At 46.5% G+C, this 24,912-nt stretch overlaps 1 protein-coding gene across 2 annotated transcripts in view; it reads left to right on the forward strand.

Moving 5' to 3' along the window:
* The window catches only part of PYGB (glycogen phosphorylase B), a 93,902-nt gene that overhangs the window by 22,928 nt on the left and 46,062 nt on the right, over positions 1-24,912 (forward strand). For both annotated transcript variants that reach the window (XM_044289680.1, XM_044289681.1), the window contains exons 2-3: positions 3,139-3,240; positions 19,964-20,042. In XM_044289680.1, the coding sequence (XP_044145615.1) occupies positions 3,139-3,240; positions 19,964-20,042 (181 nt within the window). The remainder of the gene's footprint in view (positions 1-3,138; positions 3,241-19,963; positions 20,043-24,912) is intronic.

Below are 24,912 nucleotides of genomic sequence, written 5' to 3' on the forward strand. Positions count from 1 at the left end.
ACTTGGCTCCGAAACACCCTCTGAACCAGAGTAAGCAGAGAATAGTGTAAGTGATGCCGAGTCCAATTTGTAATTTTTATCTTCATACTCGCCCGCATTCTGACGCTGTGTTCCAACAAAACAGCAGTACAATGCACTGGGAGGACTCCTCTTTGAGTCCTCTCCATTATGTGCATGAGCTCAGGAGTCCTCTTGATGCATTGTACTGCTGGTTTGTGGAAGCACAATGTCAGAATGCAATTTAGTATTAAGATGGAAATTACGTAACCGGACTCTGCATCACTTACACTATACACTGCTTATTCTAGTTTGGGGGATCTTTCGGAGCTGACAGATTCCCTTTCATTTCTGGCGAGTCCTGCACCTTGTTGTAAGTCCAATTCCTCTTCTGAGATCAACCAGACTTGTGTAACACAAGCTGGTCGTGATACATCGGGGCCATAATCTTTACTGAATTAATTGACACAGAAAAATACAGTAAGTCATATTAAAAGCTATGTTAAAAATTAGTCACAGCCAAAGAAGAACCCGGACCCCCCCCCCCCCCCACCCGGTACACATGTAATGTTATCACAGTATATGGCATCAGTGTAAGTACTAGTTAAAGGGGTTATCCGAGAACGTATTTCCTTTCCGTGTCCATTCTGGGTTTTTTCCGGACCATATGCGGAACCATTCATTTCAATGGGGACACAAAAAAAACTAACGGAAGTTACTCCGTGTGCATTCCATTGCCGTATGTCTGTTCTGCGTAAAAATAGAACATGTCCTATTATTGTCCGCATCACGAATACTGAATGCACACGGACGTCATCCGTAATTTTTGCGGATCTGTTTTTAGCGGACAGCAAAATACTGGTCGTGTGCATGAGCCCCAACAAATTGCCCCCTTCCCATATGCTGTGCCCCTCACACTTATTCTTCTTACCTAGCTTCCCACACCCTGCAACATCCATACACCGCCACTGCTGCTTCTCCCCGTGCACGGATGAAAACATCCATTGTGGGGGAGAGCAGCCAATGGCAGGCGGTGACTGGGGGAGCCTCCCTAGCATCGCGTGGACTAGGAGCGGTGCGGGGAGCCAGATAAGTAGATTCAGTGTGAGGGGCCCGGCGTAAGGGGGGGCATTTGTTAGTCTCTGATAACCCCTTTAATCATATGACAAATGTTTACAAGAAAAAGTCAGCAGTTACTATGCATGAAAAGAATAAAATGCGTGATCCACAAAAATATGTGCATGCCCATAAGCAGTGGTGTAACTAGAACTGACTGGGCCCCACAGTAAATTTTTGAATGCCCCAAACCCACCCCTTCTCCCCTTAATGCACACTTCACATCGGACAAAAAATAAAATACCTCCCTTTTGTGCAGCACTGCGTCTAGGGCTGCAGTAAACAAATATTTTTGTAATCGAGTATTCTATCGATTATATTTCTCGATTCATCGAGTAATCTAATAAGAAAAAGCTACTTAAAATAACGTACGTAATTAGGCATGTATAAAGTTATTGGTTTGAAGGGGTTAATAACTTTATACATGCCTAATGCCAAGGTGCTTTCATTAACCCCTCCAAACCCAATGGGCATGTATAAAGTTATTGGTTTGAAGAGGTTAATGAAAGCACCTTGGAGGTGCCTTCATTAACCCCTCTCTAAACCAATAACTTTATACATGCCAAGGTGGTGCCTGCAGCCTCCATTAACCACTCTCTCTCCATCTGCCTCCCCCCAGCCTCTGATCTGCCCCCTCTGGTAACGCAAACCCCCCCCCCCCCGTATTAATCATTGGTGGCAGTGGCCACAGGGTCCCCCTCCTCCCCCCCCATCATGGCAGTTTGCAGTTCCGATCGGTTACCATGGCAGCCAGGAGTCACGCTACTGAAGTCCTGGCTGCCATGTTATGTTAGTGAGCAGAGAGCAGCGCATTATACTCACGTGCGCTGTGGCCGCCGGTCGCTCCTTCTCATAGGTCTGTGCGCGCATTGCTAATGCTGTAAGCATTAGCAATCCGCCGCACAGACGGAAGAAGGAGCGACCGGCGGCCACACAGCGCACGTGAGTATAATGCGCTGCTCTCTGCTCACTAACATACCATGGCAGCCAGGACTTCAGTAGCGTGACTCCTGGCTGCCATGGTAACCTACTACCAATGATGGGGGGAGGAGGGGGACCCTGGGGAGGAGGGGGACCCTGTGGGATATGGCCGGCACATTCATTGGTGGCGCAGTGGCCACAGTCCCTCCCCTCCTCCTCCTACTCTGTCCTCATTGGTGTTCAGCCGCGCCGCGCACAGTGGGGAGGGAGAGACTCCCTCCTCCCTCCGCTGTGCCGGCCGGCTCAGGAGAAAATGATCATATCGCGGTCCGGCGATATGTGATGTAACGATTACTCGATGCAGGGAAACTGCATCGATGAATTTTTTTACTCGATTTAATCGAGTTATTCTAATAATCGTTTCAGCCCTAACTGCGTCTAGTCACGCACTACACTGTGACCGAATATCACACAGCGTCAGGTCATAGTGCGCTCCTGCACACACTATATCCCGCCCTCAAGCTGTTCCCTGCCAGGACTTAGTTCAGTGCAGGCGCCCAGAGAAGACCAGGGAGCGGTGAGTAATGCCAGTGCTTGCACTAGGAGCACCCCTTCCTGAGTTAGGGCCCCCGAAGCATCTGCTTCCATGGTAGCTAGTCCGCTACCCAAAAGTGATCCAGTGTCCACCCCGATGCACGTTTTGGCTTGGGGTGGCACTGGTGAGTAACTCTGTGGTAGCTAACAGTCCATTGATCCAATAGGAAGTAACATACACAAATGAAAATGACCTTTCTTCATCATTTTTTCCCTCTGAGCGGCATCAGCTGACTGCACGCTTCATCTATGGGGGCCCCATTCAGCCATAATGCCCCTTTGTTCAAGCCACAATACACATTTATTACATAAAGAGTGGGATTGCCTGTCCATATAGTTTAACAAACAGAACCAAAACCTGCCGTCGGACAAAGATTATCCCTAATCTTACTCTTTCCTCCTGGTTCCATGTGCTCTGAGAATGTTTTGTGTGTTTCGTATCTTGTCATATATGTATACATTAATCAGTATTGTATATGTTCTAACCAGCATCTGTTTTTATCTCTATAGCGTATATATTACCTCTCTCTGGAATTCTACATGGGACGTACTCTGCAGAACACCATGCTGAATTTGGGTCTCCAGCATGCTTGTGATGAGGCTATATATCAGGTATGCATTGCAGGAGATATACATGTATGATATGTATCTGTGTATATGTACGCGTCGGTGTGGAGAGGAGCCAGAACTGGCACAGAGTCCGAGCTGCAGCGGCGGGGGATCGATAAGGCGAGTCCTCACCATTTGTTGTTTTTGTCCTCCGCAACCCAATTTTTATTTTTAAAGTTATCAGATGGGAATTCCCCTTTAAATAGGAGAATGTTTGTCTGAAATTCTCGAAAAGGGCAAAGAACAAACTAGCACGGTCATGTCCATATGTAAATGTTTCTGAAAATTCTCAGAAGTGAAGATACGTGTGATAGGGTAATGATCATGGGGGCAGGCATTTTTCTGGATTTCCCATTCGTCTACCTCCAGCCTGAAATGGTTGATACAGGGGCACAGTGTCAGACCCGTGCAGGTTGAATCAATATGAAAACATTAGACTTAGGCTACTTTCACACTAGCGGCAGCCTTCTCCGGTAGTTTTATTCCGGCCGCCTCTCGGCATGTTTGCCGCGCTGTCGCCGGAACTCCGGCCCGCCCCCATTATAGTCAGTGGGGCCGGAGTGGACCTCCGGCGGCACGCGTGCGCTAACGGCAGCCCGGATCCGGCAGGCTATTCACCCGCTGGAACAGCTGCCCGAGAAGGCTGCCGCTAGTGTGAAAGTAGCCTTAGACTACCCTCATGTCAGCTAATGTTTGCCATAGGGGAAGCATGTAGACTATCCATGTAGACTCCCCTTTAATTCACCCGTGAACTATTTTTTAAGGAAATAAATAAGCTTGTGACTGTCACATAAAGCTTGTATTGTTTTCGGCTTGCTCGGAGCTAAAGACCTTTCACTATGAGCATTATGTTGCCGTCTTTTATGGAGTGTTTGCTTCTTATGTGCTCCATTAGGAGCTTGTGAAGGGCAAACATAACCATAAGACATGATTGATGTATTATTCAAATGTAAAAGTGCTTAGACTTTGCCAGCTTCTTGCATCAGAGTCTTAATCGGATTGTCCCAAGATAGAAACAAACTCTATTCATTCTCTATGGGACTTTCAATGATAGCCAAGTACAGTGCTCGGCCATTTCTATGAGTCCCATAGAGAATGAACAGAGGAGAAGTGTGCATGTGCGACCACCACTTCATCCAGTAGGGACATGGGACCCCCGTTCTCATGATCAATGAGATTATGACCGCTAGATACTTTTACAGTGTGACCGCTAGATACTTTGTGGATTCCGCTGTTCAGACTACTGTTTGACTTTCCCTAGTCATCCTCAGCAGCTTACTTAAAGGGGATGCATCAGGTGTGGTTAAAAGCAGGACCCTGGATTTGTGGCCCATTTTGACAGATCAGTCCTAAGGAATGACATAATAAAAGCCGCTTCACACCTTAAAGGGATTCTGTCATGAGAAATTGGTCCTATAAGCGAAACATATGGCGATGTCCCTTGTAAAACACTGAATCCTAAAGTGAGTTTATCAAATGCCCCTGTGGCTCTATATTTATAAAAAAGAGGTTTATATCACCTGTCAATCACTTCGAAATGTGTCCAAGGGGACGTCTCATGGTGAAAGGTGCCCGGCTGCACCCATACAGCCTGTAATAGGGCAGTCAGTGGAGGTTCGAGCGAAGTGCGCCGGCCAGCGCATGCGCACTTGGCTAAACGAGGCCGCTGCCAGTAGTCCGCACGGGCGCATCAGGTTATACCTAGTGCGCACGCGCGGGATCTGGCTGAATCGAGCGGACGTACGAGAGGCGGCGTTGCACTGAGCTGAGGTAGGCGGATCGAAAGAAAGGGAGGGCGGCGATTTCAGCATTGAAGGCGGCGCTGGGCACCTAAACGAGATAGATGCAGCCGGGCACCTTTCACCATGAGACGTCCCCTTGGACACATTTCGAAGTGATTGACAGGTGATATAAACCTCTTTTTTATAAATATAGAGCCACAGGGGCATTTGATAAACTCACTTTAGGATTCAGTGTTTTACAAGGGACATCGCCATATGTTTAGCTTATAGGACCAATTTCTCATGACAGAATCCCTTTAAATAAATATAAAGAATCAGTATTAAATGCTTTCTTTATTTCATTGTAAAAAGGTAAGAAACGGATCATGACAAATCCTGTCCACCGGGTTCACATTTTTTCCAGTATGTATATTAGAAAGTATAATAACTTAAAAACTGTAATGATGGATACAGTGGTTGCAAGCTGCCCGTACTGTCCAGGACAAACATGCCTTGCCAAAACAGTCGCTGTCTGGGGAGAGTAGACAGGCTCCATACATGTTAGAGGGTTGGATGGTCCCACCAAATTTGCTGGGTTCTGCTCACACTCATGAAATGTGTATGGCCACCTTAGCTTTCACAAAATTCTCTTTTTGGACAACCATTGGGCTAGACATCCATTGGGTTACCATTTAGGGGATAACATGATAAATAGGCAGACAGCATGTATATTTTGGTCATGTACTAGACATCTGCTACCCACAAGGGTGATGGATCTCCTCAGCCTGAGCATCTCCGGCCAGCATGTTTAACGTAGGACTATAAAAACTTCCAAGCCTACTTTTATATACATTACTTTTACATACATTTACTCCTTCCCAGTGCACAGTTGTTTGTCTCTGTCTAGACGTAGGTTTGGCGTTTAGCTCGGTTTTGCTCCTTTGTTATAATATTTTAGTGCCTGGAAGGAAATAGCTTTTTGCTGCCAAGTTTTTTGCTCTTTAGCTGTGACTTGACTTTCTAAACAGGACGGACTGAAGTTGGTTATTGTTTTCCAGTGTATTTCCAGCTAACTGGTTCTCTTTACTTACCATCACACAGCTTTAACCCTATCATTAAAACATTAGCAAATCTAATTAAAAAGACCTCATAGATTGCGAACAGCCAAGGAGTTTAGCTGTAGTAGGGTGCGTGTCAAAAATTACCATGAAGCTTTTAAAAATTATAATATTTTTTTTTAGAACTCCTTATTTTTTTTAACGTGTTTTACTTTCCATTTTACATATTTCTGAAGTCTGTGTGAAAACACCTGAAAGGAAATCCACATTCAACGCATACTGGGATTTCCAAGGGCCAGTTTTAATAACTTCATGCATTCCCCATGTAATAACAATCACAATCCATTTGTAAGTGCCTTGTATTAACTTTCTCTACATGATAAATGCCACTTGCTGAAGTGACACAACCCCTTTAACAATGGGCAGTCGCGGGTCCATCAGCCCTGGCAAATTATCTAACCTTTTACACCGGTTTCCTGGCAAAAAAAAAACTTAAATCTACTTCAGTCAGAGAGACATGCAGAACGGACATACTGATGCAGACAGCACATGGTGTGCTGTCCGCTTCTTTTGCAGCCCTTATGAACCGAATGGGTCCGCATACGACCCGCCAAAAATACAGATCAGATGCGGACAAAAAATAATGTAATGTATGTGGGGCCTTATTTTGATGACGTTTTATAGTTACTCCAATAATTCTTCTATTGGTATATTGTTTTCTCCAGGGGTGGGATGCTAGTACGGTCTCAGATTACATGACATTGTCCTATATTCTATATTCTTTGTCTGAAATAGGCATACATATTTAAAATGGACTACAATATATTTTTAAAGACGGGTAATCCTTCAGCTGCCAGCAGGAATGGCATATTGAGAACTAGGTTAAGCCGAGGCTTCAGCATTTTGTTTCTCCTTTTCTCTGAAGCTGGACTTGCTGCAGCTTTACATTGGTGCTTGGTCTGTCCCAAGCAGATGAAGGGTTAAGGAAGGAAAGTTTACGGATATGTTGGGTTATCAATAATGTGTGCGCAGTGGATGGTGCAGACAGCTTGAGGGATCTGTCAGGCCTCTGCTCTCCGGTTTCCTGTGTGAGGTCACCTCAAGCTGCACGTTCACAGTCCTGCCATTGTACATTGTACAGATCCTGTTACTTCCAGGTTGGCCGTCTTTAATCTCGCAGTAACATAATATTAGAAAACAGAAGGTCCAGGACTAACGGGCAGCATTTATAATGTTTTCTTCACATGACCTACAGTATGTTGATATGGAGGGTGAGTAACATTTGATCTTAAAGTCATTGCATACCAGTAGGTAAAATGGCTGGCAGATACTTTTATCTGTCATCTCTATATGTGCCAGCAGTCCGGTGTAAAAAAGACTATTTCTGGTATGCAAATTACATCCTAGGTGCAATGAGGGCAGTGCCGTTGCACCCAGAGGCTCCGCTGTCTGCTATGCCATGCCCCAACCATGGAGGCAAATGACACCTTTCTACATTGCTATAACTTACCGCTAAAAATAAACACACAACAACTTCTTCGTTGGAATAAAATGGCCACAATGCTTTATTAAGGGTAAAAGCCATAATAAATTTAATAAATAATTAAAAAACACAACCGTCATAATTTAACGAACCATCAAACCACTAGATAAATACTAAAATCCACTCAGAAACTCAGCCCCTCTAATAAAGCAAAGCGACAGATAAGAAAACATAATAAGGGAGGGAGGGCGGGGCGACGATCCGGTCCTCTTCAAACTGACCCAGAAGCGCCAGTAACCCCCACAATTTAAAGGAGAAATGCTTCCCGCCAAAAGCAGGGCAACAAATCAGTACCCGGTATTCTCCCACAGCAACAGTGTCAGCCAATCAGCCGTGGAGCTACAGCTTCTTCAGAAGATCTACTCAAACCAGCTGGAACCGGTCCACAATTCAATCTTGAGGTAAAATCTGAAATAAAAGAGCAGGAAAGGAGAGACACAGAAAAAAAAAAGGGGGGGGGGGGCCTACCTAACTAAATTAATGGTGCTATTGCCCCATGTGTCCCCCAAGCTAAACGCTCTGGGGGCCCATAACATTGGCTCAGACAGGCCAGGCAGTTGAAATCATATTCAGGCCTAGCCCTGAAGTCTCACAGGAGCTCATTCAGTGCATGCGTTGTACAGGGAAGGAGCGCCTGGTGGTCTCAATGCCCATACAGTGCATGGGCCGCGTGACTTCAAGGCAAGAACTGATCTACAGCAGCTGACGGTTTTACCTACTAGTATGTGGTGACAGATGCCCTTTAAAGGGAACCCGTTACCATGCAAATGCAGTGTAATCTGCAAGCAGCATAGTCCTGCTTATTCTGGTCTAGTTAAGAAGGTGGTCCTATAGGTGACAAGCTTACATGTATAGCTTTGATTACACGGATAGCTCCTAATCACTGATAGGACTAGCTCCTTGACTTCAGAGTCCAGAATTTGCTGAAATTTTATTGAATGCAATGCAACTTTTGCTCAATCTTTTCCCATAAGACTATAACTATCAATGCCATAAGGAGGGGTATTGGTTCTCATTAAAGAGACCCGACTGGTGTACAGAGACTTATATTCAAGGTATCTATAGGGAATAAAAGGATGCAAATTAGCACATACCATCTGTAGACAGCTGTTTCAGGGTTCTTGCCTAGTAGAGAGCAGAGTACTGACTGGCAGAATCGCATGCCTTTAATGCAGATATCATGTGAAAATGACCTATTGCAGTGCCCTAGATGAACACTGCGAAGGGTTAATTTAATGTTACTTCTCTTGCTTCTGTTAATTAAATGTTATTTATTTTTCCACTATATATACATATTGGCAATGTATGGCCAGTATATAGTTAACACTGGCAGACTTGGTTAGGTTACCAGAATGATGGACTTATCCCGCCTCCTAGTTAGTGAGTGTTAGCTGAGAGAAGCTACAGGCTAGAAGTGTGAGAGAGGGTTCCTGCAAAGTAGGCCCAGAGAGAAAAACCTCATCCAGGAGACACCACCATAGAATGTCTAGAACCACCAAAGCCGTGCACTGGATTCAGACAGTAAGATACCACTCATTTATGGCGTTAAAGACTTTAATGCTGTGGAAAGAGTTAAATGCCTCCGGCACCCGCCACACTTTGATACGGACTAGCCATCCGGATCTGAGATCTGCACCCCTCAGCCTGGGGAACTGCAGAAGGAGTTAACCATAGGCTGCTATTCTGTACTTGTTATCTTGTAAAGATTGCAAAGTGTTTAGAGAGTGATTCCAGGGCTACCATCATCATCATTGCTACTGCACTCAGCTATTGGGAAAAGAACTACAATGTCAGGCGCTGTGCTTGGAAAGCTGTGACAAGGCCGCTGTGCTCACAGGAGAGCCGGTGTTTTCTTAAGGAGCTGACCGGCAGGGGGCACGGGTGTCGGACTCCCACAGACCAGATACTGATAACCTATAATGCTGTTATATTAGAATATACAGTAGTTATGTAGGGCTATATGCTGCTTATTGGAAAAAAGCAGAATTGCTTGACCTGTAGGATATCAGCGCTGTACATGTACGGCGCTAGAAACAGGGTCACAAATCCCAGCGCCGTACAGCTACGGCACTCTGATCCCAGCTGCAGGTGTCTGGCAGTCACTGATGGCCAGACCCCTGCTGTATGCTCCGGCATCGATGAAAACACTGATGCTAGCGCGTTAACCATTGCACGTGCCACGTTCAGCGCTGACCGCGGCACATGCCTGTGCTGCAGTGACGGGGGAACCGAGGGTTGCTATGGCAGCTCCGTGCCTTAAACAGGCATCGGGACTGCCAGCTAGGCTGGGTCTCCTAGGCAACTGTTAGCGTCTTACATTGTAAGACACTGACCGTTTAATACAGCACAATACAGATGTATTGTGCTGTATTGAAACACGGATCAGACCCTGTCCCATAGTGGGACAAAAAAATAAAGTGAAAAAAGAAGTAAAAAAAATAAAGTAAAAAAAATAAAAAATTAAACGTTTCAAGTAAAATGAAAATAGGGAAAAAAAGAAAGGTAGACATATTAGGTATCGAACGGCTCTATAAAAACATCACATGACCTAACCCCTCAGGTGAACACCGTCAAAAAAATGTAATGATATCTGTGCTAACAAAACCTGTGCTAACCTTTGTCACCTTACATCACTAAAAGTGCAACACCAAGCCATCAAAAAGGCGTATGCCCCCCAAAATAGTACCAATCTAACCATCACCCCATCCCGCAAGAAAATGAGCCCTTACCTAAGACAATCACCCAAAAAATAAAAAAAAACTATGGCTCTCAGCCTATGGAGACACTAAAACATGATTTTTTCTGTTTTTAAAAATGCTTTATATTGTGTTAAATGTAAAAATAAAAAAAGTAGACATATTGGGTATCGCCGTGTCCGTAACCTGCTCTATAAAAATACCACATGACCTAACCCCTCAGGTGAACACCGTAAAAATAGAAACGGTGTAGAAAAAGCCATTTTTTGTTACCTTACATTATAAAAAGTAAAATAGCAAGCGATCAAAAAGTCATACGCACCCCAAAAAATTGCCAATCAAACCGTCATCTCATCCCTCAAAAATGATATCCTACCTAAGACAATCACCTAAAAAATAAAAAAAACTATGGCTCTCAGACCAGGAGACACTAAAACATGATTTTTTAAGTTTTTGTTTGAAAAATGATATTATTGTGTAAAACTTAGATAAATAAAACAAAATGTAGATATATTAGGTATTGACACGTCCATAACAACCTGCTGTATAAAAATATCACATGACCTAACCCCTCAGGTGAACATCATAAAAAAATAAAATTAAAACGGTGTAAAAAACCAATTTTTTTTGTCGCCTTACATCACAAAAAGTGTAATAGCAAGCGATCAAAAAGTCATATGCGCCCTAAAATAGTACCAATCAAACCGTCACTCATACCAAAAAAATGAGCCCCTCCATAAGACAGTCGCCCCAAAGAAAATATATATATGGCTTTCAGAATATGGAGACACAAAAAAAACATATTTTTTCAAAAATTCTTTATTATGTAATTATTATGGTATTGTTGCTTCTTTAACAACCTGCTCCATAAAAATACCACATGATCTAACCTGTCAGATAAACATTGTAAATGACAAAAAATGAAAACGGTGCCTCGCAAAAAGTGTAATATAGAGCAACCAAAAATCATATGTACCCTAAAATAGTACCAACAAAACTGCCACATTATCCCGTAGTTTCCAAAATAAGGGGTCATTTTTTGGGAGTTTCTACTCTAGGGGTGCATCAGGGGGTCTTAAAATGTGACATGGCAGCTTAAAATTATCCCAGTAAAATCTGCTTTCCAAAAACCGTATGGCGTTCCTTTCCTTATGCACAATGCCGTGTGACCGTAAAGCAGTTTATAACCACATATGGGGTGTTTCTGTAAAATACACAATCAGGGCAATAAATATTGAGTTTTGTTTGGCTGTTAACCCTTGCTTTGTCAGTGGAAAAAAAATTGATTAAAATGGAAAAATCTGGCAAAAAAGTGAAATTCCGAAATTTTTTATCTCCATTTTCCATTAAGTTTGTAAAATCAGTTTTACTCATTGTATTTTAGACTCTTTTTATCATTGTTTCCTGGCACAACCAGCCAGCTCATAATAAATATTTATTTTCCATACACTACCTATGATTAGAGTGCCATCCCTCTATCCTAATCCTTAATTCTCACCACAAGAGCCGGGTACGCTTTGTTTGGATTGAGCACCTTATTCAATTTTTTGGGCTTTAGTGAGCCGCCCCACCACAATTTCCTTATAGCATCACTATCTCGGTAGAGTTGTCTGTGCCCCTAGATACCAGGTTCCTAACATCTGTGTGATGTCAGTCCTCATTTCCCAGTTTTGCTTTCTAAGAATCGCTTAGTTCTCTTTAACCTTGCTCCTGTGTCTCACCACCTTGCCACCCGCACGTAGACAGGTCGGTCCTTGGCGCAGGCTCCCCCGCCTCTGCGCCCACCCAGGTTCGGACCAGTGGCCCCTGGGGCCCTTTTCAACGCTCCTGCCAGCCACGCACCATCACGCAGTCCTGCGCCCTTCCAGCCTGGCCTTCGCGGGGGTTCCGGCCCTTGCTGCTTCCATCCTCCGGCGCTCATACCTGGCTACACGGCCCTACTTTTCCCCGGACCCAGCAGGCCCGGGCCTCACTCAGTCAAACTCTCACATTTGTGTTCCTTTCCCAGGTTCCCGTAGTGTTCGTGGTCCCCGCCGTATCATGTCTCGACCGCCTGACGTCTGTAATTTTCTACAGGCTCTGCGGAAGGTCCCTGCCGGCCACTCGAGGGAATTCTCAAGCTTGAGGGTTTTTCAGGTAGGTAATTCAGGGCTGCACCCCGCAGTTCCTCTTGCCAGCATTCCGTACTACCTCCCCTGAGACGTTCAGGGGATGTTTCTGTCCTGCTTAGCCTGAAGCGTTCAGGTGTCTTCTCTGTACGTCTTAGCCTGAAGCGTTCAGGTGTCTTCTCTGTACGTCCTAACCTGAAGCGTTCAGGTGTCTTCTCTGTCCATTTTAGCCTGAAGCGTTCAGGTGTCTTCTCTGTCCATTTTTGTCCTGAAACGTTCAGGAATCTTCCCTGTCTACCTTTGCCCGAAACTTCATGGTCTCGTCCCTGTTCTCTTTAAGCTCGCTGCGTTCAGCCGTCATTGCTATCATTAGCCTGTACGTCAGGTGTCTTCCCTGTCCTATGTAAGCCTGCAGCGCTCAGGCAACTCTACTCACACCCCCAACCTGAAGCGTTCAGGTCACTCCTCGCCACTCACCCTGGAACGTCCAGGCCTCCTTCTCGCCACAGTCCACGACTCCTCCTTCTGGCTTTCCAGACACCACTCTGTTCCTTGTTTCCACTCCAACCCCATCCATCCAGCAGTCCTTGGTGCAGTTACAGGCCTCCATGGATTCTCTCGCCTCATCCGTTGCCGACATCAGGACCAGGGTGGTGGACTTGGAGTCTAGAACACCGTCGTCATCCCAGGCGGTGGTCCCTCTCACCGATCCCCCTCTGTATCAGCTACCGGCTCCAGGTACGAACCCGGCAGCTCCCGTGGTGGCACCAGCACACTTCGTGCCGGACAACATCAGGAAAGACATCTTGGCAGAAAAGGACGTGAATCTAGCTTCCATTCTGATTGCGTCCCATGATGCCGCCGACAATAAGACATTCGACTGCGGGGAAATATCGGTGGTCCTTCGGGCCAAGGATGCCCGTCTCAACCGCAAGCTCTCTGTCCCAGAGTTCGTGTTGGCCTTTAGCCTGTATAGAGACGTGATCTGCTCCGCCTACCCAGCTCGCTGGGAGGAGCTGGACACGTATCTATACAGGGTTACTGATCTTGGGCACAAGTACGGCGGTACGGCCTTTTATGATTACCACCGCTCCTTTTCAGCCAAGGCCGCCGCCGCGCTGACCCAGTTCCAGTTCTCCGTCAACTGGGCTACTCTGGATATGGAGTTGTTCTGCCGGCATTTCGCCGGTCTCCGGGCCCCCTCCTGTTCGACTTGTCAGTCGATTTTTCATTCAACAGAGTGGTGTCCTCAAACGGCCACGGCCCAACCAGACAGGGTCACCCCAGGCCCCTCCGGGGTCTCCCGCAGCCCCTCCTCCACTGACAAGTTAGGCAGACCCATCGTCTATCTTGGCAACAGCCAAGTATGTAATAACTTTAACTTCGGTTCTTGTCTCTTCAGTGGCTGCAGGGCCCTGCACATCTGCTCCATCTGCTTCAGGGCACACCCTAGGTCCACGTGTCCCAAAAGGTCGTCCAAGCGCCTATGACTAGCTGATTGTAACATTGATCTCCTGGCCCTCCTGTTACGGGAACATCCGGTTCCGGGATTTGTGGACTCCCTGATCTCTGGCCTCTGCTTCGGCTTCGACACAGGGTTGGTGGCGCTCCCCCATTCCAACTGGGGGTGCGACAATCTGCAGTCAGCCAGGTCAGATCCTGTCGCTGTTCAGGAGCTCCTGAACTCGGAGGTTGAGAAAGTGTTCCTCCTGGGCCCTTTCAACCTGATTCCATTTTCTCGCTGGCGGATCAGCCCCATAGGAGTGGTGTCAAAAAAGGATTCAAATAAAAAACGCTTGATCTACGATCTCTCAGCCCCCCATGATTCCGTCATCCCCAGCATCAACTCATTAATTCCTTCTGAAGAGTTTGCCATGAGATATGCGTCCATCGACTAAGCCATTGCTCTCATCCTTAGGGCTGGGAAAGGCGCCTGGTTGTCTAAAACTGACATAGAGGACGCTTTCAAACTGCTGCCAATCGCCCCACATCTATGGCAATTCTATGGTATACAATGGGAGAGCAGGTTCTATTTTGCCAACCGGTTGACGTTCGGCTCTAAAAGCAGCCCATGGTTGTTCGACCAACTGGCGCAGGCTCTACACTGGATTCTGATCCATCACGGCAGCGCCCCAGCGGTCATCCACTATCTGGACGACTTTCTCCTCATTGAACCTCCGCTATGCCAGCCATCCGGGCTGCACTCACTCCTGGAGCTCTTTGCCGCCCTTCACATCCCAATATCGCAGGGCAAGACCTCGGGGCCGGCCACTTCCATCACCTTCCTGGGTATTGTCCTGGATTCCGACAGGATGGAAGCCAGGCTTCCGGAAGCAAAGTTGTCCCAAATCCGAGAAGTCGTTGCAGGGGCCATCACCTCTTCCCAGGTGACTATGGTCGAGCTACAGTCCATTCTGGGTAGATTAAATTTTGCCTTAGGGTGATGCCCAAGGGCAGGGCCTTTATTTCTCGCCTGCTCTCGCTCCTCCCTGCAGCCTCAGAACCCAACAGCATTGTCCACTTGGACAGGGCTGCCATGGCAGACTTGCGCATGTGGGACCGCTTTCTTTCAGCCTGGAACGGGGTTAGCCTGTTCGTCCCATCCTGCACCCAGTCCTCTGCCAGGGTGTTTTCTGATGCCGCGGCGTCCCGGGGGTTCGCTGCCATCTTCAGGTCCCACTGGTTAGCTGGTCCATGGCCGCCTCAGGTCAGTTCTGACCCTCAGGCCCTCAGTTCATCTCCATTTCTGGAATTTTATCCCATCGTGGCAGCCGCCACTGTCTGGGGTCACCTCTGGGCTAATTCCAGTGTCATGTTCATTTCAGACAGTCAAGACTTGGTGGACATCATCTCCAAAGGCCGAGCCAAGTCTGCCAAGATCATGTCCCTTTTGCGCAAACTGGTCTGGCTGTCCATGATCAATAACTTCCATTTCTCATGTTCCCATATTCCAGGTGTCAGCAACACGGCAGCCGATGCCTTATCCCGATTCAACTTTCAAACATTCTTTCAGGTATGTCCAGTAGCAGACCAGACCGGGGCCCGGATTCCCGGCTTCAGCAACCTGATGTTGGATTGAGGTCTCTGCTGGCAACCGCCAAGGACCTCATGCACCGATCCCTCTCCATTAACACGGCCCGCAATTACAGCACAGGTTGGAACCTCTTTCTGAAATTTTCCAGGGACCATCCCCAACAAGATACAGCCTTCATTTCCTACATCATGGCTTTCATGGCCCATTGCCATGTCAACCTCAAGCTGGCACCCAACACCATCCGTTTGTACCTAGCCGGGGCGCAACATTTCTTAGTTCTGCAGAATCCATAGTTTCGCTCGGCTTTCACATCTCAAGCCGTCAAGGCCACACTCAGGGGCATTGAGAAAAGCAGTAAGGACTCAACTCCTTCCCGACGGCCGGTCTCCGGCAAACTATTCAGGCAGCTGTCAGCAACCCTAGATGGCAACCCTTTTGGCCCTTCCTTTAGTCTGGTCATCAAGGCCGCAATGTATTTAAGCTTCTACGGCTTCCTACGCCCAGGAGAATTCTCAGTTTCTTCCCAAAGGGCGACCTTCCTGAAAAAGAAGCAACTATCCTGGAGCCAGGATCACCTGGTGTTAAGCCTTCCTTCCACCAAGACATCCCAAACCGGTCCTCCCATACAAATTCGCTTCTTTGAGTCCAAAAACGCCTGGTGTCCGGTTCTGGTGCTCCGACGTCTCCTAGACTCCACGCAATCAGACACTATCAGTCATCCCATCCTCCTAAATAGATTAAAAGCTGACATCGGAGTAGATAGCCACGGACTTGCCTGGTTTGACTCCTTTCTGAAAAACAGAACTCAGAGAGTCAAACTGGGCTCATTCTTTTCCCCAGTTGAGAAGGTGGAGTGGGGAGTCCCTCAGGGATCTCCCCTCTCGCCATTACTCTTTAACATATATGTTCGACCTCTGCTCGCTATTCTGAAGGAGTATAACATCAGCTATGAGTCTTATGCGGACGATACACAGATCCTTTTGAGAGTATCGAAATCCGCTGATGACTACAAGCTCACGCAAGAAGGACTAAATAAGGCCAGGAACTGGCTAGCACATAACCACCTCAAACTCAACCCGACCAAGACTGAGCTTATTGCACTACATAAAACACCTGAGGCTGCCGCCTCGTCTATCTTTGGGGAAAACGTTGCCATCGCCACACAAGGAAAGAGTCTGGGGATAATCTTGGATCAAGAAATGAGCCTCCGTCCCCAGATTAAAGAAGTAATATGGAAAGCAAACTTCGCCCTATTCCTTCTAAAAAAAAGCCCTACCGTTTCTCCCCAACACATGCAGACAGGTCGTGGTGGGAGCTCTAGTCAACTCCCACCTGGACTATGGTAATGCAATGTATGCGGGGCTGCCAGAGAAAGATCTGGGAGCTCTGCAACACTGTCAAAACAGAGCCATCCGGCTTATCAAGAAACTAGACTGGACAGATTCTGTCACAAAAGCACGCAGGGAATTCCACTGGCTCCCAGTGAAAGAGAGAGTGCAGTTTAAGCTGTGCTGCTTAACACACAAAGCTCTCTACCAAACAGGTCCCATCTACCTGCAAAAAAAGATAACACGTCACCATCCTCCTAGAGGACTGAGATCCACCTCAGCCTCCCTTCTGTCGGTGCCAAGAACCCGCCTCAAGACAAGGGGGGACAAACGTTTCTCAGTATTGGCCCCCAAGATCTGGAACTCCCTCCCAGAACACATTAGAACAACATCAAATTACCTGGAATTTAGGAAGTTGGTTAAGACCTGGCTTTTTGTGTAGGATGACGTAGGGGCCCACCAATATAGCCGTCGACAAGCGCTTCGATCGGATTGAGTTCCTCTAGAGCGCTATACAAGGACTTAGTAACATAACATAACATCTCCAGATCCCGAGTCTCCTTTGCTTCCATTCCAAGGGAAACCCCTATCCACGCCACAGTTCATCTCACACATCAGATCCCTGGTCGCAGGGTTAGGGGTGGACCCCAAAACAATATCTGGACATTCCTTCCGCATCGGAGCCGCCTCGGCAGCTTCCAAGCACGGGACGCCTCCGCACGTCATTCGTCACATGGGTAGGTGGAGATCTGCCTGTTTCTCCCGGTACATTCTGGATCCGCTAACTGAAACCCGTCAAGTATTCCGTTCCTTGGCTTTGTAAACATGTATTAAACATGCATTAAATGACAGCGCTTCCCCTACCCAGTGTCTTTTGGCCCTCTTTTAGGCAGGCCCACGTCCCGTGGCTCCAGGCACACACCAGCCACTGTTAGGGCCCCTTGCTGTCACCTTACTGACCGTGGCCGCGGCCACAAGTAGTTAAGGCTGCATGCAGCCTGTATTTGTGGGCGGGGCCAGGTCTCCCTTCTTAAACCCCCACGGCCAGTTCCCTTCACCATGCTCGGCTACACGCACTCCCCCCCCCCCCCCTTTTCTCTACTCTTCCTAGGGTTGGCCCTCTTTTAGGCAGGCCCACGTCCAGTGGCTCCAGGCACACACCAGCCACTGTTAGGGCCCCTTCCTGTCACCTTACTGACCGTGGCCGCGGCCACAAATATATATATATATATATATATATATATATATATATATATATATATATATATTATAATAAATCTCTTACAAACTATAGGCAATTTAATACTATACCAATGTATCAGCGAGTAGAAATCAGTTTCAAGGTTCAGTACTATGATTCCACAAGTCCTATCTTCTATCACGGTGTGGTTTCAAGATGGCTGCCACCAATAGCTGGATAGGTAGTCAATTGGATACATGGTTGGATGGATGATCCCCTCAGGTAAGTGGATTAGATGGAGATTAGGACGATTATTCTCAGAGCACTCCCTCAAAGAGCTGATGCTCCCTTTTTATCTGATTCAAAAATGGGATTGGTCTAGTTTTATCACTCTTGGTCATTGTTTGGTAAAGTTACAAGGTTTGTTTATGATCACCTATATCCACAATTCTCCTTCAAGAAATCTAAGAAAGAGATCATTAACTTTATACTATTCTCCGACATAGTACTCCTAAATTACCTAGGAATTTCTACCTCAATTCTAACATTGTCACGACCATGGTCATGGTCGTGACTCCTCAACCGCATGAAGTTGCCTGCGGTCTTGGTTTTCTTGTCAATCACAGGTGAGGGCTGAAGTATGTTGCCTCCCCTGTGGTTGCCGCTGGCAACATTGTTTATGTGGAAGCAAAGCAGCCTGAGCTGTGCTAGGCAGCTTGCTGCAATGTGCATGCGGTTGCACCTGGCAACCTCTCTTTATAGGTGTGCCTTTTATCGGTGTGCACGAGGTGTTACGTGTTTTGTGTGCACTTTCCCCTTTAAGTGGTTGTCTTCCCTTCCCTTCCCTGGTGTGAGAAGGGTTAATTCCTTCCTAGTGTGTGTGCACTGGGTGTGTCTGAGTGTGGGTGTGGCTACATGGGCTTTAAAGCCTCAGTTGAGACCTGATGTCTGAGGAGTACTCCAGCCTGGTCTCTAATACCAACTGCCAGTGGGGGCCACCCTTCTGGTCATAAATAATACCTTGTGTGATGTTATGTAGATGTGTATTTGGTTGCTTGTTTATTGCACCTTATGGTTTCCTGGTTTCCCGTATTATGTGTGGTGTGTGCTGTGTCCTTTCTGTTGTAGTGGACAACAGCACTTGTACATGGGTTCCAGGCTGTGTGTCTGTGGCAGGTTGGTGAGGTTTTAGTTTCCACGTACCTGCCATTGCCATACGTTGTATTGGTTTCCCCTTATTTACAGCTTGGCCATTTTAGGCTCCTCTTTCTCCATGTCCAGGAGGAACAGGTAGTCTACCCAGCTCCTAGCTTAGGGACCCGAGTCCTCCTACCTTCAAGGTCGACTCATGTCGTTAGGAGTTAGGATCAGATTAGGGAAGCTTTAGGAGGTGACCTGCTCCCTAATTCTGTCTTCCTGGCCGAGTCGTGGCTACCATCGTCAGGCATCGCACGGCTGAGGGTTTTCCCCATCCTCAGCCTTGACAAACATTAAATTAATATATCTGTAATAACCATACTCTTAGTTATATAATACACATATTAAAACCATAAAAAACCTTTTACGTGATTATTCAAATAAACCTTACAATATGTTGTAAAATTATATTCTTTTTACTCACTGGGAATAAATCAAAACTCAGCTTATTCCCTTATCTGAGTAAATGCCTCTTATTGAATCTGTCCAAATCTTCTTCTTACAAGACCAAACTGTGTCAACACTTCCTTACAGATCGTTAATCTGAAGTTAGGGATTCTAAGTCCAAAGGATATTAAACTCCCCTTGCCCTTTTTTAAAATAAGACAAGGAAAGATGGCTGACATTCAGCACAGATATCAGGATATCAAAGTCTATATATAATTTTATATTCAAAAGTTTTGACAGTCTCCAACTTCTGTCTATCCAGCTGTCGTGAAACTATATCTCAAGCTATCAAAGTATGGTGGGACATGTAGTTTTTCAACATCTGGAGAGCTTCAGGTGGGTTAGAGACTTCTGCTGTAGACCATGAACCGTATTGAACACAGTTTAGATCTTTACTTTTTCATTTTCTCACAGCTGGGGCTGGACATGGAAGAGCTGGAGGAGATAGAAGAAGATGCAGGTCTTGGAAATGGTGGACTGGGACGTTTGGCAGGTAATTTGTCCATTTTCCCTCTCTGTAAGCTTGTAAGTGATCACAGGATAAACGTGTCTGTCCACTTAGGTGGTTATTGTGCCTTTTAGGCCCAACCAGTGCGCATTGGAATGGTGTATTTGTAATACAAGTACATAGAGTTGTTGCGATACCAATTTTTTGATTCGGTTTCGATACCATGAAAAAGTATTGCGATACTCGATACCATTCGATACCACGCGAAAAAAATAAACAAAAAAAGCCACGTGCATTCCTCATTTTTAAAAATGGCGAATCGCGCAGTTTTTATTTTATTTTTTCTGTTCCGGCATTCACCACCTAGATTTTTTTTTATATATTTTAATAGTTTGGACTTTTCTGACGTGGCGATGTAATATGTTTATTATTTAAATATTTTATATGTGAAATTGGGAAAAGGGGGTGATTTATACTTCATATTTTAGTGTTTTTTGTTTGTTTTTTTTACACTTTTTATTTAATGACTATTTTCCCCTTAGGGGCTAGAACCTGGGATCTTTCATCCCTTTTCCTATTCAGCCTGATAGATCTCTATTAGGGTGAATAGGACTCCACACTGTCCCTGCTGCTCTGTGCACACAGCATCAGGGATGTTACCATGGCAACCAGGGCTTCTGTAGCGTCCTGGCTGCCATGGTAACCGATCGGAGCCCCAGGCTTACACAGCTGGGGCTCCGATCAGAAGCTGCCACTGCACCACCAATGAGGGGGGGGGGGGGGAGAAGAGGTCCCTGTGGCCACTGCCACCAATGATTTTAATACTGGGGGGTTGAGAGGGGCCGGCACACTGTGCCACCAATGATTTTAATGGGATGGGTGGGTTGAGGGGGGGGGGGGGGGCAATGATAACTACCTCTTTATACAGGAGGCGGGTACTGGCAGATCAGCGGCAGTTAACTGCCGCTGATCGCAGCTCCCTGTCAGGGGCAGGGTGCCGGCAATGCGATTCTGCTGCCGGCACCCGCCTCCTGTATGTGTTAAAGACTGACTACTGTATATGAGTCCAGACTTTCACTATCAGGCCACACAGAGCGGCGCCCAGCAATGTCCCAGCACTCACCATTAGTCCTGGGCGCCGCTCCGTTCGCCTGCAGTGCTCCATTACTGTCTCCTGTCCTGCTCCACATGCTGCTGATTACTATCGGAGCGATGGGAGGAGACATCAGATTCACTAGTGGGCGTTCCTTCTCTCTGGCTGTAGCGCTGTCCAATCGCAGCGCAGGGAGAAGGAACGCCTACTAGTGAAGCTGATGTCTCCTCCCATCGCTCCGATAGTAATCAGCAGCATGTGGAGCAGGAGAGGAGACAGTAATGGGGCACTGCAGGCGAACGGAGCGGCGCCCAGGACTAATGGTGAGTGCTGGGGCATCGCTGGGCGCAGCTCTGTGTTGAAATAATCCTATCATTGGTGGCGCAGTGCGCCCGCCCCTCCTCCGCCCCTCTCTTCTCATTGCCGGCGCTGCCCCTCCTCCGCCCCTCGCTTCTCATTGCCGGCGCTGCCCCTCCTCCGCCCCTCGCTTCTCATTGCCGGCGCTGCCCCTCCTCCGCCCCTCGCTTCTCATTGCCGGCGCTGCCCCTCCTCCGCCCCTCTCTTCTCATTGCCGGCGCCGCCCCTCCTCCGCCCCTCGCTTCTCATTGCCGGCGCTGCCCCTCCTCCGCCCCTCGCTTCTCATTGCCGGCGCTGCCCCTCCTCCGCCCCTCGCTTCTCATTGCCGCCCCTCCTCCGCCCCTCGCTTCTCATTGGTGGCAGCGGCAGCAGCAGCACAGGGGGAGGGAGGACAGCTTCCTTCTCCCCGTGCTGCTGAGAGAGAACATGAGCGCGCCGATAGCAGCGCGCTCATGTTCAGAGATACTAGACTGCGCAGAAGCGCAGCCCAGTATCGAAAAAACGGAAATCCCGGTATCGTATCGATACCGGGACAAAAGTATCGATTGGGTATCGAAATTTCGATACCCGCAACAACCCTACAAGTACAGTCGTGGCCAAAAGTTTTGAGAATGACACAAATATTAGTTTTCAAAAAGTTTGCTGCTAAACTGCTTTTAGATCTTTGTTTCAGTTGTTTCTATGATGTAGTGAAATATAATTACACGCACTTCATGCGTTTCAAAGGCTTTTATGGACAATTACATGACATTTATGCAAAGAGTCCGTATTTGCAGTGTTGGCCCTTCTTTTTCAGGACCTCTGCAATTCGACTGGGCGTGCTCTCAATCAACTTCTGGGCCAATTCCTGACTGATAGCAACCCATTCTTTCATAATCACTTCTTGGAGTTTGTCAGAATTAGTGGGTTTTTGTTTGTCCATCCGCCTCTTGAGGATTGACCACAAGTTCTCAATGGGATTAAGATCTGGGGAGTTTCCAGGCCATGGACCCAAAATGTCAACGTTTTGGTCCCCGAGCCACTTAGTTATCACTTTTGCCTTATGGCACGGTGCGCCATCGTGCTGGAAAATTCATTGTTCTTCATCAAACTGTTGTTGGATTGTTGGAAGAAGTTGCTGTTGGAGGGTGTTTTGGTACCATTCTTTATTCATGACTGTGTTTTGGGGCAAAATTGTGAGTGAGCCCACTCCCCTGGATGAGAAGCAACCCCACACATGAATGGTCTCAGGATGCTTTACTGTTGGCATGACACAGGACTGATGGTAACGCTCACCTTTTCTTCTCCGGACAAGCCTTTTTCTAGATGCCCCAAACAATCAGAAAGAGGCTTCATCTGAGAATATGACTTTGCCCCAGTCCTCAGTAGTCCATTCACCATACTTTCTGCAGAAGATCAATCTGTCCCTGATGTTTTTTTTAGAGAGAAGTGGCTTCTTTGCTGGCCTTCTTGACACCAGGCCATCTTACAAAAGTCTTCGCCTCACTGTGCGTGCAGATGCGCTCACACCTGCCTGCTGCCATTCCTGAGCAAGCTCTGCACTGGTGGCACTCCGATCCCGCAGCTGAATCCTCTTTAGGAGACTATCCTGGCACTTGCTGGACTTTCTTGGACGCCCTGAAGCCTTCTTAACAAGAATTGAACCTCTTTACTTGAAGTTCTTGATGATCCTATAAAATTGTTGATTGGGGTGCAATCTTAGTAGCCACAATATCCTTGCCTGTGAAGCCATTTTTATGCAACGCAATGATGGCTGCACGGGTTTCTTTGCAGGCCACCATGGTTAACAATGGAAGAACAATGATTTCAAGCATCACCCTCCTTTTAACAGGTCAAGTCTGCCATTTTAACCCAATCAGCCTAACATAATGATCTCCAGCCTTGTGTTCGTCAACATTTTCACCTGAGTTAACAAGACGATTACTGAAATGATCCCAGCAGGTCCTTTAATGACAGCAATTAAATGTAGTAGAAAGGTTTTTTTGGGATTAAGTTAATTTTCATGGCAAAGAAGGACTATGTAATTCATCTGATCACTCTTCATAACATTCTGGAGTATATGCAAATTGCTATTATAAAAACTTAAGCAGCAAATTTTCCAATTTCCAATATTTATCTAATTCTCAAAACTTTTGGCCACGACTGTACATTCTGCTGTAATGTGATGCATTTATTCTGATGTCCTTCACTTGATCCTGTGAATGTATTGAACACCACATGCATATATTTGCACATAAATATATGGCATGTGAAGACTTCTATAAGCTTACTTGTGTCTCCTGTTTAGCGTTCAAGACTGCAGACAACTTTACATACACGGCCCTTTCTTGATAAACCACCTCCCTTTTGAGTGGGACCCAAAATGTGTCTAAAACAAGTAATAAATGTGGCACAAAGCATATATGCCAATTTTATTTAGTTTTTTTTAATGAAGCCAGAATTTAGCTTAGTAAATATCCCCCACTGTGCGTTATTTAACAAAATGACCACTTTGTGTATTGTCCATATTATGCAGCTGGCACTCTGAGCGGGTATTAGGTGCCGACATGTGCACTATAGGGCTGTGGCTACACTGCGACTGGCCGGTACATACATCCAGCAATCTAAGGCTACTTTCACACTAGCGTTTTTACTTGATTCGGCAGGGTTCAGCAAAAACGCTTCCGTTTCTGATAATACAACCATCTGCATCAGTTATGAACGGATAAGGTTGTATTATCTTTAACATTGCTAAGACGGATCCATCATGAACTCCATTGAAAGTCAATGGGGGACGGATCAGTTTTCTATTGTGGCAGAGAAAACTGATCCTTCCCCATTGACTTGCATAGGGGGTCATGCCAGATCAGTCTTGCTCTGCATCCCAGGATTAAAAGCAAACTACAACCTGTTGCTGTATGCTCTGGTATGGGAACGCAACTAAACGGAACGGAATGCATTTTGGAGCATTCTGTTTTGTTCAGTTCAGTTATGTCCCCATCTGATAATGAAAACAGAATTTTAGAAAGTTTTTGCAAATTTATTAAAAAGTAAAACTAAAATTTTGCATGTATGTAAGTATTCAGACCCTTTCAATGAAACTTGAAATTCCGTTCATTGGACCAAATTTGGAAAGACTTGTCTATAAAATGTCCCAAAAACCAGGCCATGAGGAGGAAATAACTGCCTATGGAGCTCAGATACAGGATTGTGCAGAGGCACACATCTGGAGAAGGGTACAAAAATATATGCTGCACTGAAAGTTCCCAAGAGCACAGTGGCCTCCATAATTCTTAAATGGAAGAAGTTTTGAACAATCAGGGCTTGTCCTAGAGCTGGCCACACCCACCAAAATAAGTAATTGGTGAAGAGAGATTGGACCTTGGGAAGAGGTGACCAAGAACACAATGGTCACTTTGTCTGAGCTCCGAAAATCCTGTGTGCAGATGGGAGAAACTTCCATAAGCTTTATGGTGAAGTGTTCAG

This window comes from Bufo gargarizans, chromosome 4 (genome assembly GCF_014858855.1).
Source record: "Bufo gargarizans isolate SCDJY-AF-19 chromosome 4, ASM1485885v1, whole genome shotgun sequence".
Classification (NCBI taxonomy): domain Eukaryota; kingdom Metazoa; phylum Chordata; class Amphibia; order Anura; family Bufonidae; genus Bufo; species Bufo gargarizans.